This window comes from Sapajus apella, unplaced genomic scaffold (genome assembly GCF_009761245.1).
Source record: "Sapajus apella isolate SASKATOON/1434 unplaced genomic scaffold, GSC_monkey_1.0 scaffold23, whole genome shotgun sequence".
NCBI classification, from domain to species: Eukaryota; Metazoa; Chordata; class Mammalia; order Primates; family Cebidae; genus Sapajus; species Sapajus apella.
In genome coordinates this window covers 22124036-22139442 of record NW_022436963.1, presented here as the reverse complement: position 1 = coordinate 22139442, position 15407 = coordinate 22124036, and the positions used below count along the sequence as shown (strand labels likewise).

The 15407-nt window shown below is 40.4% G+C and overlaps 1 protein-coding gene across 23 annotated transcripts in view; it reads left to right on the top strand.

Moving 5' to 3' along the window:
* FOXP1 (forkhead box P1) overlaps nt 1–15407 on the top strand; it is a 632958-nt gene that overhangs the window by 524840 nt on the left and 92711 nt on the right. For 15 of the 23 annotated variants that reach the window (XM_032289662.1, XM_032289644.1, XM_032289647.1 and 12 more), the window contains 2 exons: nt 11886–12023; nt 13067–13156. The exons of 2 other annotated variants lie outside the window; for them this stretch is intronic. In XM_032289662.1, the coding sequence (XP_032145553.1) occupies nt 11886–12023; nt 13067–13156 (228 nt within the window). Of the gene's footprint in view, nt 1–707; nt 845–11885; nt 12024–13066; nt 13157–15407 lie in introns of those variants that run through there. 6 more of the 23 variants (XM_032289660.1, XM_032289652.1, XM_032289640.1 and 3 more) reach the window with 3 other exon arrangements.

Genomic DNA, 15407 nt, shown 5'->3' with positions numbered 1-15407 from the left:
GGCAGCTGTCGTTCTAGAGGGGAAGTCGCCTGGTTCAGCGACGAGGCACGTTTGGTTGTTATTTATTTCCAGCCCGCGTCGGCTTAGTTTCCCTCGGCGCACACTGGCACACTTTGGCGAGCCCGACTCCGGGAAAGAAAGGGGTGTGGGGTGGCCGAGGCGCTGCGAAACCCCCGACGTGAAGCGAAAGTTCTCCTCCCTGGGCGGTTTTCGAGGAAAGCGCTTCTCCGCGCTGCCTGGGAGACCCGCGTCTCCTCCCGAAGCCGAACAGTTGCTCGGAGCAGTCGGCTTCGCTCCGTGAGCGCCGGGTCCCCCTCCTCGGCCTCCCGGGTTTCTCGGAAAGGTTAGGACAACTCTTTGTCAGTTTCAAAGACGAAACAAACACGCCGCCCAGCCGGCAGCCCGGGCCCCGCAGAGCCCCGGCCGGAGGGAGCGGTGCGCGCCGAGCCCGGCCGGCCCAGACGTCAGCCGGAGGCGGGTCACCGGGTTAACAGCTATTAAGTGGAGTTGCTCTCCAGACAAAAGCAGGGTTGCACCCGAGCGTGATTTCACCTGCCGCGCGGAGGGGGCCGGGGCGCGCGGGGCGCGGGCCGCGGAGCCCATTGTGTGGGGCGCGGCGCGGCGCGGCACGGCGCGGCGCGGGGTGTTTAGAGGCGGGTTGTGATTGGTGGAGCAGGGCGGGGCGGGTGGGCGCGGCGCGGCGCGTCTTGTCAGCCCGCGAGCCGGAGCGCCCCTGCGCGCGTGCAGTCCGCCTGCACGCCGAGGCCGCCGGACCCCACGCCCGGCCCGCGCGGGCGCCCCGAGCCCGGCTCCGCGCGCCTGGCGGCTACATGGAGAGTGTCAGGTTGGTCCTTCTGATTGATCTTTGCCGGTTTCGCTCTCCTTCTCTGGGCTCCGCGGCGCCCGCTTCCTGGGGGCCTCGCTGGGGAAGGCAGGAGCGCCCGAGGGTTCTGAAGTTGAGTCTTTTAAAAAATCATCCTCATCCTCGCTGTTTACCAACTTGGGTAGGAGTTGCGCTTTGGAAGTGGAGGCGGGGAGGGAGTGGAGGGGTGAGAAGAAGGAGCTGCAGGCCTGTGGGTCCTGGAGAGAGATCTCCCCCCCCCTTGCTCTCTGGCTCACACTCTCGCTCTCTTTTTTTTTTTTAAATGTTCATGGGTGGGGTGTAGTTGAGAGTTGGAGGAAGTCCTGCTTGTGTGTTTCTCTCTCTCTCTCCCTCTCTTTCGTTTGCGATTCATTTTCTGCCGGTCTGGCCTTCACGCAGCCACTTTGGTGAAGCCCTCGCCATCACTCCATTCGGGGGACGTATCTGGGGTGTGATTTCTGTCACTTTCAGAGCGTGTGAAATATACAAGGAGCCTTCTATCTCAGTGTAACCCGTGTGGATGTTTCTTTGCTTCTGATAGTTTGTTTCTATATCTGTCTAGGCTATTTTCAGCTTAGCTGTTCAAATTCGAAGAGTTCACACACAGTAAAGGGGGAGGGAGAGGCACAGAGCCCCACACCGGAGTAGGCGGGCGGGCGAATGGAACACTCTGGCAGGTTGGGGATTCTAAACCTCTGTTGCATTACTTGGCTGGTTAATTAAGTAGTGAGCGGGGTTTGGGTTTGGACGTGCAGCAGACTGAGGAATTGCCACGGGGTACTCCCAGCTGAACCGGCTCTGAATGTAGCTAACTCAACTGTCAGAACTGCGTGAAAGACGGTCAGTGGAAACGGGACTTCTTTTTTCCTCCCTCCCCAAGTATGGTGATGGGAAGGAGAGGACCTTTAGGAAGTGGGTGGTAAAGTTTTAGAGCAAAGTACATATAGACTCTTCCTCTTTGGGATTAACTCCTTCAAGGCCTGACAGTTATAACTGAAATCTCTAATAATTTTATATTTTTGTCCAAATAAACCAAATGTTCTAATCAAACCAATTTAAAAATGCAAATCACCTCATTTCCATAGATTCCAGCATTCTAAAAGTGACACATTTGGGGGAAAAATTAAGCCTGATAACAGGAAATGTGAATCATACTATCAATGACTAATCTGCTTAAGAAAAAAAATAAGTTACATTTATCATTAGGAAGTCAGTGTTAAGCCAATTTTTTAAAAGTTTCAAGCAAGTAGCATTTTTATTTTCAAAGCGGCTCTGTGTTGCTGTTTTTGTTTGTTTTTATATAATGAGTTTTCCAAGAGGAATGTATCTGTGCAATCAGAGGTGGTTTATGTGGTAAAGAGCGCAAGCTAGCATGTCAGTGCCAAAGACCTGGAACCTGATCACATTAAGATTCTAGTTTAGGGTTTGACCTGTTGGTGTTACTGTTTAAAAGAATACAAAGCTTCCTTGATTATTAAGATTGAGCACTAAGTAAATCAACTGAAGACAGAATCACCTTGTCCTAATTGATGCCCTTTGCATACATTGAAAAAAAGGTCTCTATCTATTTTATGTGATTCTTTGTAGCTGCCTGACACATTTCAGTGAAAAGTGTGTAAAAATGAAACCAAAATACAGACTGCCTACCCAGAGACACTGGCTGACTTACTGTAGGATGTGATAGAGCTGAACTGAAAACGCATTGGGCTGACACTTGATAATCAAAGTTGATTTATTGTTCATTAGTACTGCATTAGCCCTTTCAGGCAAGACAGTTATTTGTGTAGTGGCCTGTCAAGAGTGAGACTGCAAGCACCTGTCATTTCTAAGGCATGAGATAAGCAACCAAATATTAAGAAGATCCAAATAAAAATACATTTGACTAGGTAAAGGGCCACATAGTAATACATTTTTTTTTTCTTTAAAAATATGGCATAGATCAGTACCAGTCTATAAGAAAGAAATCTATAGAGAATTTTTTTTAACCCTAAGAACAACTTATAAAGAAAGTAATGGGCTTTATATTCACCCGTTTGCCTTAAGAACTTTGCTTCCTGCCCAAATGTGCAGCTTGTCTGACAAAAAGTTGGTTAAGGAAATGAGAAGCATAACATGTCAATTATCTAATCCGAGTAATTTAAGGTAGGCTTTCTGTTTGTTTTGTGTTAATAAACATTTTATTAAATGAAACTTAAGCATGGGTTGATTACATGAAAGTGTGATGGCATCATGGCTAAGCTATGATAATGTCGGCTAATAATGTCAAGAGCATTTTCTGCAACATGTATCACTCTCGATTTTTTTCTTCCTTCCCTGGGTGGGAATGATCTCATGACATGAAATAGAAAACAACCTAAGTGTCAAAAGAAAACAAAATTAGCGAACTTTTGTCTGCAGCCATAGAAACGCGGATTAACTCATATTTTTCCAGGGATGGAATGGAAACATTCTGCATGAGGATATATAGTGTATTGTCTTCTTTGAATTTTCATTTGACAGGGATTTTAGAGGCTGTGATCTTAATTAAATCTCAACTAGCTGAAATAATGCATCTAAAGGCATGCAGTGTTGCATAACCTTGCTCAGTTGGTAAACCATAAATCATCAGAAAGCTTATGATAGGAATGGTTGGTTTGAATTTTTTTGTTGTTGTTTGCAGTTAAATGTACCTTAAAAAACAAAACCCTCACGATCATTGCCTTCCATTTACATGTTGTCAGGACCTGTCACTTGAAAGATAAACTCTTTTATGACACTGACCAGTTCTCCAACTTTTCAGCCAACCTCCACACAATTGGAAGATATGGTGAAATTAAAATCTAGATTAACTAAAAATAATGAAATTTCAAGTTTGTCTCGGTTAATGTAGCAGAAACGTTGTTTGAGTTACTGGTTTTTTGAGATAATCAGGAGAGAATGTTGTGACTAGCTTCTCAGTCTATACTAAAATTTGAGTAAAATCTGAATTAGCAAAAAGGAAGGTTGGAGGAATTTATTTTTAATTATGTGGTTTAGTTGTAGACGAATACCACTAAAGATAACCTGAAAACCATGTTCTTGGTAACTGGGCAGCAACAGTGGTCAGTTAGAATCCACTTCAGGTAGTCATCATCCCTTGATTTACAAACCAGGGGTAATGTAGCAACAGTTGATCAAAAAGGTTAGAGTAAATAAATACATAAATTGTGTCTCTCTGTGTGTTACATTTAAAAATATGCATTCAATGACAAGGAATTAGCATTAAACAGCCTTATTAACTGTCTAGGTTTCATAAATTATAATGCTTGCAAATATTAGGTTATTTTTAGTGCCTCAAACAGTTTTTACTGCTGCAGTTTTCGATTTATATGTATGCTTAAGTAGAAGGAGCTACTTACATATAAAAGTTGAGAATGCTGTCTTGTGATAGCTTGATTTTATATATCTTTGCACATAACATTTCATGTACGACTAGAAGTTACATTGCTGATGAGCTATAGCTCTCTTGGGGCAAAAGGGTAGCTTTCTGTGTATCTGTATGGCTAGATGTGGGGATAGTCTTAACACTGTAAGCTAGATTTGTTGTTTGGTCAAGGGTTTGTTTTGTTGGAAGCAGCATATTTCTGAACTCTTGTTTTAGTCCTTCCAGAGTGTGCAATACTTCCCTCCTACCCTCACCAAGTGGCATTTTGCATTCAGCCTTATTTTCTTCCATTTAAAAAAGAAAGCTCAGGTATCTCTTAGCTAAACAACCCTTTGCAGATGGTGGAGACGTGAATTATCTGAGAAGAGCTCATCTGGGCCTCTGCTTTTGGATTGTAGGATTGCTCTTCTTTGAGTCCCTCTTCCAACCTGGCAGTTGTTTGAGGGGAAATTAATTTCGAATGAGAAAAATGAATACTGAACACATGCATTGTGCCTCATTTTCAAATCTGGTTAAAAGCAACTAATCAATGAAGTTGCAGGCTAAATGTTATGGTGAGCTTTTTAGAATACGTTGGTATCATGTTTTAATTTCTAAGCTTTATCTTGCCCTTAAATCTGAAACATCATTGTTCAAATAACTGAGAACAAGGTAAATCAACAACATCAAAAAGGTCGGCTTCTGTGATTTCTCAAGGGCTTGTTATTTTGTACTTCCCAATTCTATTTGATGTCTTGACAAAACAAGATGACACAGGGGAGAATACATTAAATTTTGATTTTTTTCATCTAACCTGTTACAGTTGTGGCAGCTTAATTTCTTTTACTTTTTCCTGAAGATGGCTTTTTGTACAATTACTCTAATTGTCACACCACTTCACGAGGCGGGTCTGCACGGGTTTCCCATTTGCCTTGATTTTACTAAGCATTTTTGAATATATTTTGACCTTTAACTTGTAGGAAGCGTTTGGTTGGGCTTCGTCTTCATTAGAAATAAATCAGTGAATGGTGAGATTGTCAAAGAAGCAACTGATGTTTTCTCATTAGAATCTCATTTGCACCCTTGAGCTTAACTGTGATGTATAAGGTGAAGGTGTTGGAAATAGGCGTGAGAAACTACGATTTGAGAAACTTGAGTTGTAATTCTTTTTAAAGAGTGATTGCACCTTAAGTAAGGCCTTATAAAACTTTGGAAATGGTCTAATTTGGGCCTACCTGTGTGTTTAAATTCAATTATAGTTCCTTCTCCCTCTCAGTAATATGGGGAAAAAATACATATTTGCAGTTAAGCTGCTTATGAAATTTTCTTTGCTGATTAAATCATGAAGAAAGCAGAGCTACAAATTTAATTCTTTGTGTTAGAAAAACCTTCTTTAGACAGAAGATAGATATTCTTTTTTTCTTCATTTAACAGTAACTGTTGATGTAAAACTGTATCCACATGTTATCTTTTATTTATTTTAATCATGTATGTGTCTCAGATAGGATTGAAACAGTTGCTGTCTCTTTCATTATTTTTGAGTAATACTTCAATTTAAGAGAATTTACTTAGCCAAGGCCTCTTCCTTTTCCCTTCAAGAGCTAAAGATCTGTGGTTAGAATCTTTTCTGGGGTACCTTCTTGGAATAGTTCTGCCCTTCTCCCATTTGCAGCACTTAAACATGATTGTTGTTGTTGTTAATATAAAATCCCATAGCATGTTTAATTCACGTGCCCTAAATTGTTTTCCATCCCAGCTGCAGGAGAAAGTGGTTGAAGAAGGAAAGAGGAGGCATTTTCTTGATTTAAATAATAATAATAGCTGCTAGGTTGAAAGAATCAGTGCTCATTGAGTGATTATTTTCATGTGTAACTTCCATTGTTTCCTGTATTTAACAACTGCTAATGGGAGAAGCGATTTAATTTATGTAAACTTTACATTTTTATGCAAATGAAGCTGATATTTATTAGAGCTAAAACAATTATACTGGCACTTAGTGGAGTAACCTTGTGTGCCTGGGAAATGTTAGAGGAGAGCAGTTGATGTTCCACTAATACCTCTGCTGTAAACAAATATGCATTTATGCCACTTTTTAGAATTTAAACACAAAAAGAAGAGCTCAGAGAGCCTTGCTGGAGATTGCTTATTAGGGTTGATAACCTGAAATAACTCCTGATTGGCAGGCGAGTCTTGGCCTTACAATTTTTTTGTGAAAGAAAGATAGCCTTTCTTGATAGAATGTAATAAACAAAATGATAAAAAAATGAAATGCTAATTGCATTTTAAAGAGGTCTTTTGAAAAAAAATTTTTAATAGTTGGTTGTATTGTTACTGAGAGAACTGTTATGCTAATGACTGACTACCTAGATGATTTTGCATTAATATAATAACCATTACCTGCCTTAGTGCTTTGTACAGGATTGTGGCAAAATAGCTAAGTCTAAAAGAGTTATACAAAAAGCAGAATTCCATAATGAAACAGAATTATACTTTCCACATAAATAGCATGCTTTTTTTTATTTTTTCAAGACTGAAATAGTATGTCAGAAGTGTATGTATATTCTTTACTGTATGATAGTTACCTGCATAGTACCTGGTTGGTTCATACTGTTTTGCTTTGTTTTAAATACCATGGAGAAATAGAAGCTTTGTAACTTTAATGTTTGCCAGTACATCTGTCGTACCCATTGGCTTATTAATTATAAAAACTTGTTTTTCACAGGGGGCCAGAGGTGATGTTTAATTTTCTCTACACAGGCTAGCTAATATATGACCATAAAAACTTGGCATAGTTTTCTTTCTTTCTCTTTTTAATGGAGTTATATTCTCTGTTTGGTTTTGTTGTGACATTCTGGAGCCTTCTAATTTAATTTGTTTTGCTCCTGTTATTTGATTAACCAGGTGACACTGCCAAACCTGGTCAGTTATCACCCAGATACAACCTGAAGGCTAGAAGGGAAGTGAACTTCCTGGGACATACATGTGGCAAATGATCAGAGGGTAAAAAGAGTTTCTAAATTATTAACCAGGTTAATAAAAATAGAACAATGTTTAAAATTTTTTATCTTCTCATTTTTGTTATTTGTACACATGGTAATTATGGGACGATAACTGATGGGCAAAATGTAAATGTGTGTGTATGTATACTAGGTAGTATTTACTTAGAGTTGACTGGAGTGTAAACTACAGAGAGAAAAAAATGATAACATGTTATTTTCAGTATTTATATTGTGTCTTCTCCCCTCCCACTCAATTCCTTCAATTGTCTTCTAGATTAGAAATAAGTATTGTTTCTCTGAGTGTTTTTATTTGTTTGTTTGCTTTTTAGATTTTTCTCTTCCCATCATCTACCTTTCCCCATTGGGTGTTAAAGAAAATAATAAGGCATATGATTTTAATAATCTTCAGCATTCAGATGACAGAGAGTCACTTTGAAGGAAAAGGAAGCCATATCAGGCAGAATTTACACAGCAGTGGATGGGCTTTCAGCAGCGGTTGTTAGTGCTAACACCGTTTTCCCAGTTGCTGGTATTAAGGTAGCAGCAGGCCCATACTAGCAGAGCTGTGATGTCCCAAGCACAGCTGTATTTCTGCCATTCCCGCAGGTTTGTGTGCACCTGGGAGCAACCACACCCAGTTGGTATCAGTCAACAGTGTATCATGCCATGTGTTTTTTTAATTCATGATTTCCTCTTGAAACTCCACTGAGGAGTGTTAACTGTGTGCGTTTTTTTAAATTCAGTTTTGTATGCTAGCATTCTTTAAATGTCTGCCAGAAGTTTAATTTGAATTTCTGATCCCTGAAGGCAGCTAGACAGAATCATTCTAGTTCTTCATAAATTGCCTTCTATGATTCATTGTTAACTCATAAAACATACTCCTTTCTATATACTCAAATAGTTAAGGTAGTTACAGTATCGGAAATTTTTTTTTTTTTGCCTTATATTTAAATCGTCTTTTGAGAAAGAAATGAAGAATTAGCTTGAACTCCCAGTTAAGGCATGAGCCCTGTAGCACAGAAAACATCAGAAATGAATATTTTTATCTCAAGGAGGTTGAAGTAGATGGCATGGAATCTGAAAAAAAAAAAAAAAAAAAAAAAAGTTTCGTTTTTACTGAATCCTCCCAAAGAGGGGCCCATAAATATTAGAGTGCTGTAGTTAAAAACTCACATGACTGTTTTAAATACTATTGATTTAAACCACTGGCTAGATTTTATGAATCAAAGTGTAATTTTGAAGCTTTGGCCATATTTCTCAATGCTAAAGCACTCTCTCTTGTGTGCCTTTAGCCGCTTTCCAGACATTCAACACAGGATTAAATGATAGTAGTTACAGTGATCAATAGGTTAAGACTGCTACAATCACTCTTGCCGCTAATGACCTCAGTAGTAATGGGCAATAAAGTGTGGGCTGTAATAGTCTCTCGCTGGTACTGCATGCCCTTTGATTCCTAGTATTAGTAGGGACTAGCTACATGAAAAAGTTGGATGTTGGGAATTAAGGGAGTGGATATGTAGGCTATAATTCTTAACTATTTAAAGCCTTAAAAACTGTGCTCAGATTTTTTTTTTTTTTCTTTTCTACCCCACCATAGTTTCTGGTCCATTTGAATATGTTTGTTAAAGCTTTCCATAACCTCTTTTCATGATATGTTGGAACAGAAACTTTGGGGAATTCTCGGTTTTATAACATTGCTAAATGAAGCTGGAGCCCACTTTGGAGGCCCAGAGCTCTCTGGTATTAAAACATGGTTTCAGATAGTAAAAGCGAAGTTAAGGCCATCAGGATATAATAGCCCACTTCTGATTATTCAGAGACTGATCAACCCGTTTGGAGGATTACCCAGGCCTCATGCTTCCTCCCCTCCTTTGGTGGTGGTGCCTGCTGCTGTAAAGCGTATTATTACTCATCGGCACTTGCATCAAAATGTCCGAAAGGAAAAAGAAGGGGACACTCAAATTCATTATCCTGTTCTGCAACACGACTGCAAAAAAAAAAAAAAAAAAAAAAGGAATAAATAATTGTGGGAAAAGGAGATTTAAACCACTGATGGGATGTCAGCCTTTCAAAATTGTCTGTGCATGTATATGTCAGGCCTGTCCATGATTCCCCCTTTTATTATTGACAGTCAAGGGACAAAGTCGTTTCTCCTTTAAGGAGATGCTTCTAGTTTTAGCAGAGTTAAGGGACAAAACTATTTTAGGAGACATATGTAACTTCTAAAATCAATTTTATTGAGGGATAATTTACCTGAGCTCAAATATACTCATTTTCTTCCATAGTTGAAAGAGTTTTGACAATTGTATACATGTGTATGAGCAGCACCCCAGTTGAAATATAAGATATTTCCTTTGCCTCCAAAAGTTCACCTGTGCCCCTTTGTGGCATGAGGTTTCCATAGGTCTTTTTTAAAATGACCAGGAGGTTATTTCCATGATGATTTCTGTCCTAACTCTGTTAAGTTCATGTTCATCACCAGTTTAAATCTTACACCACCCTATTCCTGCCTGTTTTCCTGTTCATCACCATCAGAAATTTGGCTCAAGAATATTTATATTGTACATCATCCAAGAAACGCAGAGGAAAAAAGAGACCTTAAACATGGTTCTTTTGTTTGCTTAATCATACCTCCCCGTATAATGATGCAACTCTCAAGGAAAAGTAAACTTCTATTGTGATATGCTGGCTTTAGCAGCTCGAAAGGATACAGATTGGCACCCAATACATATTTAAAAATCAAAAAAGTTTTTTCTGTATGAAGACAAAGTAGACTAATTGGAATTAGTTTGTAGATAGTTAGATGTTTTGATAATGTCTTCCTGGTGTTTGCCCTAGACTGAATGCAGGTTCACTGTTCCAATCATTGGTGATATTTCGTGCTACAAAGTATCTTTTTAAAAGGATAATTTATCCATTCATATACATCTGTCCCATTTTGCATATGAAAATATTCAGACATGCCCATCTGTTTTAAATTACAGTGTATCTACATCTACACTTAAAAGGCCACTGGAATAGGAAGAATTCATAGATGACCTTCCAGAGCTGGGTTAATGAAATTTTTCGAATGTTCTAGCTAGTGTTTTCCAAACACACGAAACTTGCACACCAGCATCCCCACACATGAAACATGCCCACCACAACAGTGGAGAACATTCACTGTACATGAATCTGACCTTCAGGAACCATTTTTAGTTCATCAAAATTAGTGATGCTGAGAAATCGGGACATCAGTGCATAATGACTGTGAAATTAGGAATGAGAGCTCGCTATGCAAATGACAGGACAAATCATGTGAAAAAGTCAAGATAAACTGCATATTAAGACATTATGTTACATAAAATTAATACTGCATTTCTGCCTTTTGCTTACTGCTCCCCTGAACGATTTTTTGATTCTTTTATCTTCTGATCAGCTATTGTCTGCCGGATTTTTTTTTTAAGTGGCACACAGGCAAAGTGCAAAACATGTTATTACCTTTTATTGTAATACATGAGATGACAGCAGATCCTTTTTAACAAAGTATATCCTTTACTGCTTCTAGCTTCTTGCTGTCACATGTTTGATTAGAAACCAAAGAAAAGTAAGATGCTTAAATATTACGGTTAAAAGACATACAGGTTTTGTCTTTTCTTTCATTGTTTTTTTCTTTCCTTATCTTTTTACGGAGGGGGGTGATTTTTCATGAAATAGTCTTCTTGCATTACGGGGACTGACAAAATGGTTCTCATGTAGTCTGCAAATTAAACACAAGTGCAGTGATTATTTTGAATAGCTAAATTACATTCTAGAAAGCTTGCAGAATTCATAGCATTGTCATTAGGTATCCGCTTGAATACAATTTGTGTAACCTTGGCCAAGACAGCCTGTCATTTTAATGTCAGTGTTTTATCTGAACAAGACATCATCCTTTCAGATACAGTGTGCAGGTTCCTTGCAGAGATGCCCGTGCAGAAACGTGTTAACAGTTGCAAATATGAAATGCTATCAAGTTCATCACTGTAGCTGTTTGTCACTGAAATGTCATGGAAAGCGGCTTTTAATGGTATTGCACATAATATGAAAGAATTGAGACATCTGTATGCTGGGGGAATAAGGAAGGGTAAAAGGCATCATGCGAAGGGTCTGTGTTTAAGTTCAGAAGGTGTGTCCAAGGTTCCGTTCCCCGCAAGCCTAAGCATTCATGGATTGTTCTTAAAATCACTGTCCACAGAGTGAGTGGGTCACATGAGCTCCAACTGCGAAGGTGTTGGTTCCCATTTATCTTCTTCCCTAAAACAAAATCCAAGTTTGGGTTAAATTGCCACAGATCGTTTTGATCAAAAACTTACTCTTAATAAGCAATTGAGAACTGTCTATCCTAACTCCAGTTAGGGTTTATTAAGATTGTCCTTTTTGTCTACTTCCAAGGCTGCCTGGAACCCCTGTCAGTACAGCAAGATTTTATTTTTCTTTCCTCAAAATAAACTCCATCCTAGATTAACTAGAATCTGTTGCTACATCCCCTCCGGATAAATAACATGTTGCATGGGAAATTGGTCAACTCTTTAAGCAGGCTGATGGCAGTCTGCACCTGAACCTGGGAGGCTGCGTGCTTCTGATTTCCTGGCTTCGTATTTATCCTTCATTAACGTTCTAGGTTCCCGTGTCAGTGGCTATGATGACACCTCAAGTTATCACTCCCCAGCAAATGCAGCAGATCCTCCAACAACAAGTGCTGAGCCCTCAGCAGCTCCAGGTTCTCCTCCAGCAGCAGCAGGCCCTCATGCTTCAACAGGTAATTGTCCTTCCTCCGCCTCCAGCCTGTCTCCCCCAGAACCTAGGGCCCCCATCGCTCCATTCACAGTCTCCCCTGCACCAGAGCAGCTCCTTTGCCCAGTGAAAAGTAAGTAGAGCGGCGTGGGCGGGGCAGGACACAGACCAGTCCCTGAATAATCAATGAGCTTCTGCATGCCTGAAAGAGAGGAGCCCTGCCACAGTGACTAGGCTTTGGGCCTGGAAAGTACCTGATGGACTGAGATCAGCGCTGTAATGGACTTGGTAGCAGTAAGATCTTTTAGGCTTAGATGGCTTTACACTCTTTTATTTGGTAAGCCCAGAGGCTCCTTAAATGGTATGAATCAAAGCAAAATGAGGAGCACGTTGGGAGTGGGTTTAAATATGACAGCTCTTGAAGTCCCCATTTCAGCTCAGCAGCTTACTGATTTTTTTTTTCTTTAAACATAAGCATTTTGGAGTTTGCTAATTTTAAGGTCCAGAGTTGATTTTACATCTTCCACGTACGATGTTGCCGTAATGAACTTCTGGTTGTCATTGCACCATGGGGACCTAATATTCAGACTTCACAGCCACCTGAACCAAATAGATGAGATGCGGAACTACAGTGGTGGGAGTCACTGGCCTGGGGTGGTGGGGACAGGATGCAGCGGAAGCTCCCAGGGCTGTCCCTGCATATACTGAATAACACTGCATAGTGCCCAGCTCTGTCATTTAGAAAGCATGCAGAAGAGATTCACCAGACTTTCTCAGCAAGGGCATTTCGCTTTGTTGTACAATCAAAGGTCATTCCTTGCCTTATTTTAATTAGTTTGTGTAGAAAATGGTATGTTTTTCATCAGTTCATTTTGGAGATTACTTTTCAAACAATAATGCCAAGAATAGTCAGTGTGCGCTGAATTTATTGTCGAGTTTCAAACTAAAGGTCAGGCCATTACAGATAAAAGGATGCTATTTTTCAAATCACAGTTTGTGTATGGCACCAAAAGGGACAGTGCATTGGCGCTACCCTCTGTTACTTACCGTCCTCTCTTTCCTTTGTAGCAGCAGCTTCAAGAGTTTTATAAAAAACAACAGGAACAGTTGCAGCTTCAACTTTTACAACAACAACATGCTGGAAAACAGCCTAAAGAGGTACCGACAATACATATTTTACTTTCAAACCACAGATCCCAGAGGACTATCTAGTGGCTATTAAACTGTCATTCATCTTTTAAATGATTGCACAACTGAGCTGACTCTATCGGTTCTCAGCTTTCAGACTGAGAGTTATTGTCCTGTTTTTGCTCAGATTTTTCTGGGTTCCATTTGCTTGCTGCCACATATTTTATAACACCACTGCACATGTACCTGTGTGAGGATCAGGAGAGGCATCATTGACAGAGCCTTCAGGTTACTTTTTGCAACGTGGTAACAACTGAGGGCCAGGATGGAGCTGTGGGAAGTGAAGTGCTTTCAGAAAAATTTTACTTGGATGCCCACTTAATTTTCTTTTTCCCAGCTCAGAGAGCTTGGGTGTGTGGTGATGGCCTTTTCCATTTGAAGAATAACCCCTTGTGAGTTGGATAAACAAACAAAAAAGTTAGAACAAGATTAAACATCCACATCTTTTGTTTAACTTCTTCCTGAAAGTTGTACATAATGTGATTGCTAAAGGCATGTACCAGATAGCATGAGTTAAAGTTAGAGAAGACTCCAGCTTGGGTTGTGCTTTCCTGATGGGGGGCAGAAAAAAGTATATAATAGCTTCTACATGCATCATGCTTGGTAGTGTCCATAACTTACCACGTTATGCCACACCACGAAGGTTGACAGTGTTAGTCCCATAAATGGGAAGGCCTTTCCAGGGAGTTCCCAGTTCACCTTCTATTCAATTCTACGTGGGTGAGACTCAGTTGTGGGCGTATCTGTGTGCATGTGTGCGTTATTATGACATCTTTCTACCCATTCCAGAGTTATCCATTTTAACTTGCCTCCTCATATTTCTACAGTGGACTGAAATTTTTTTTTGCTTAAGTGTTCTCCTTGGGATGACACAATTTATAATTCTTTATACAGCACGTCGTCCACTTCAACAGCTTCTTCGCCAGCCCTAAGCAGGTGGTCACTTTTGTTCTTTTGCAGGGCGTCCTGCCAGGTGACTCGACATCCCTGCCCCTCACCTGAGTGAGGATCCTGGGCTGTGCTAATTTTACACACTGGGAGTGACCCAGACGTTCTCCCTTTGCTGCCTCCTCCCCCGACACAAATTGGGGACGTTTTCCATGTCCTGCCAAGTTTTCACCCTGGAGTCCTGTTGAGCAGCCCGGATGTAAAGCCCTGCAGAGCAGGGGCAGTTTTGGGGTGAAAGGGGGAGGAGGTGTTTTAATGAAAATGCTGACACAACCTTATGTACAGTGGCGCGCTACCGGGTGCTGCTATAATAAAAAAGGGAACAGATTAAAAAGTGTCTAAAATGTAAATCTAAAGGACTAACAGTAATTAAAATGGAAATGGCACAGGGAGGGAAGGCATGTAATTGTGAGATATCACTGTGCAGAAGGCTCTCAGCTTTGTTTTGCTGGCTGTTTTTCTAATTCAGCAGGGCTTACTCATCAGTGGCAGTTCAATGCGCGTTAATGACTCTGGGATTGCAGGCATCACTCTGGACAAAGAAATGATTATTGTGCGGTCAAAAGAAGTTCAAAGACAAGAAGGGAATTTCAGTTTTTTCCTTAGAGATCCACATTCAAGAGCATATAAATTAAGCCAAATGTTAAAAACCACAGTCTGAAAGCTGACTTCAAAGTCACAACTCTCTAATTAATGAACTGCGAGCTTCAGTTTGGACAAGTTGTGGTTTGATGCGCCCATAAATCAACATGACAGGCCTGTTTCACAGTCTCAGACAGTGCTTGTCATTGAGTCACATCAGATGTAAACACAGCAGAAAAAAGAAGGGGTATGAAGGAGGTGCAATTGATCAACAGAATTGGTAAAAACCCACTTTTGAAGCACATTATGCATGATCACAGGAAATGGTTACAGCCTCAAGAGGTTTCCCCTTCTGCTGTTGCTTTTTTGAATCAGATTGCTAACAGCCTTCAAAAGGGAGAATAAGAATTATGGAGTTTCTCCCCTGTGGCTTGCAGGCAATAACCCCCTGTTGTTATTTTGTGCTTCTTTCTTTTCAAAGGCATCAAAATTTAGTTTTTTAAAGATCTTTAACTCTATATTTGAAGACAAACAAAAAAGGGCTGCCACTGTCATTCTTATCAGTTACCAGGGATTGTGTTTTTCCTTTCTGTTGCCACTTCTTATTAACCTCTTATTTTGTCTGCGAGACATAGTTTGGAATGCACGTCTGCACGCTGGGAGAACATGAAAGTTCACATGAGCGCAGAGG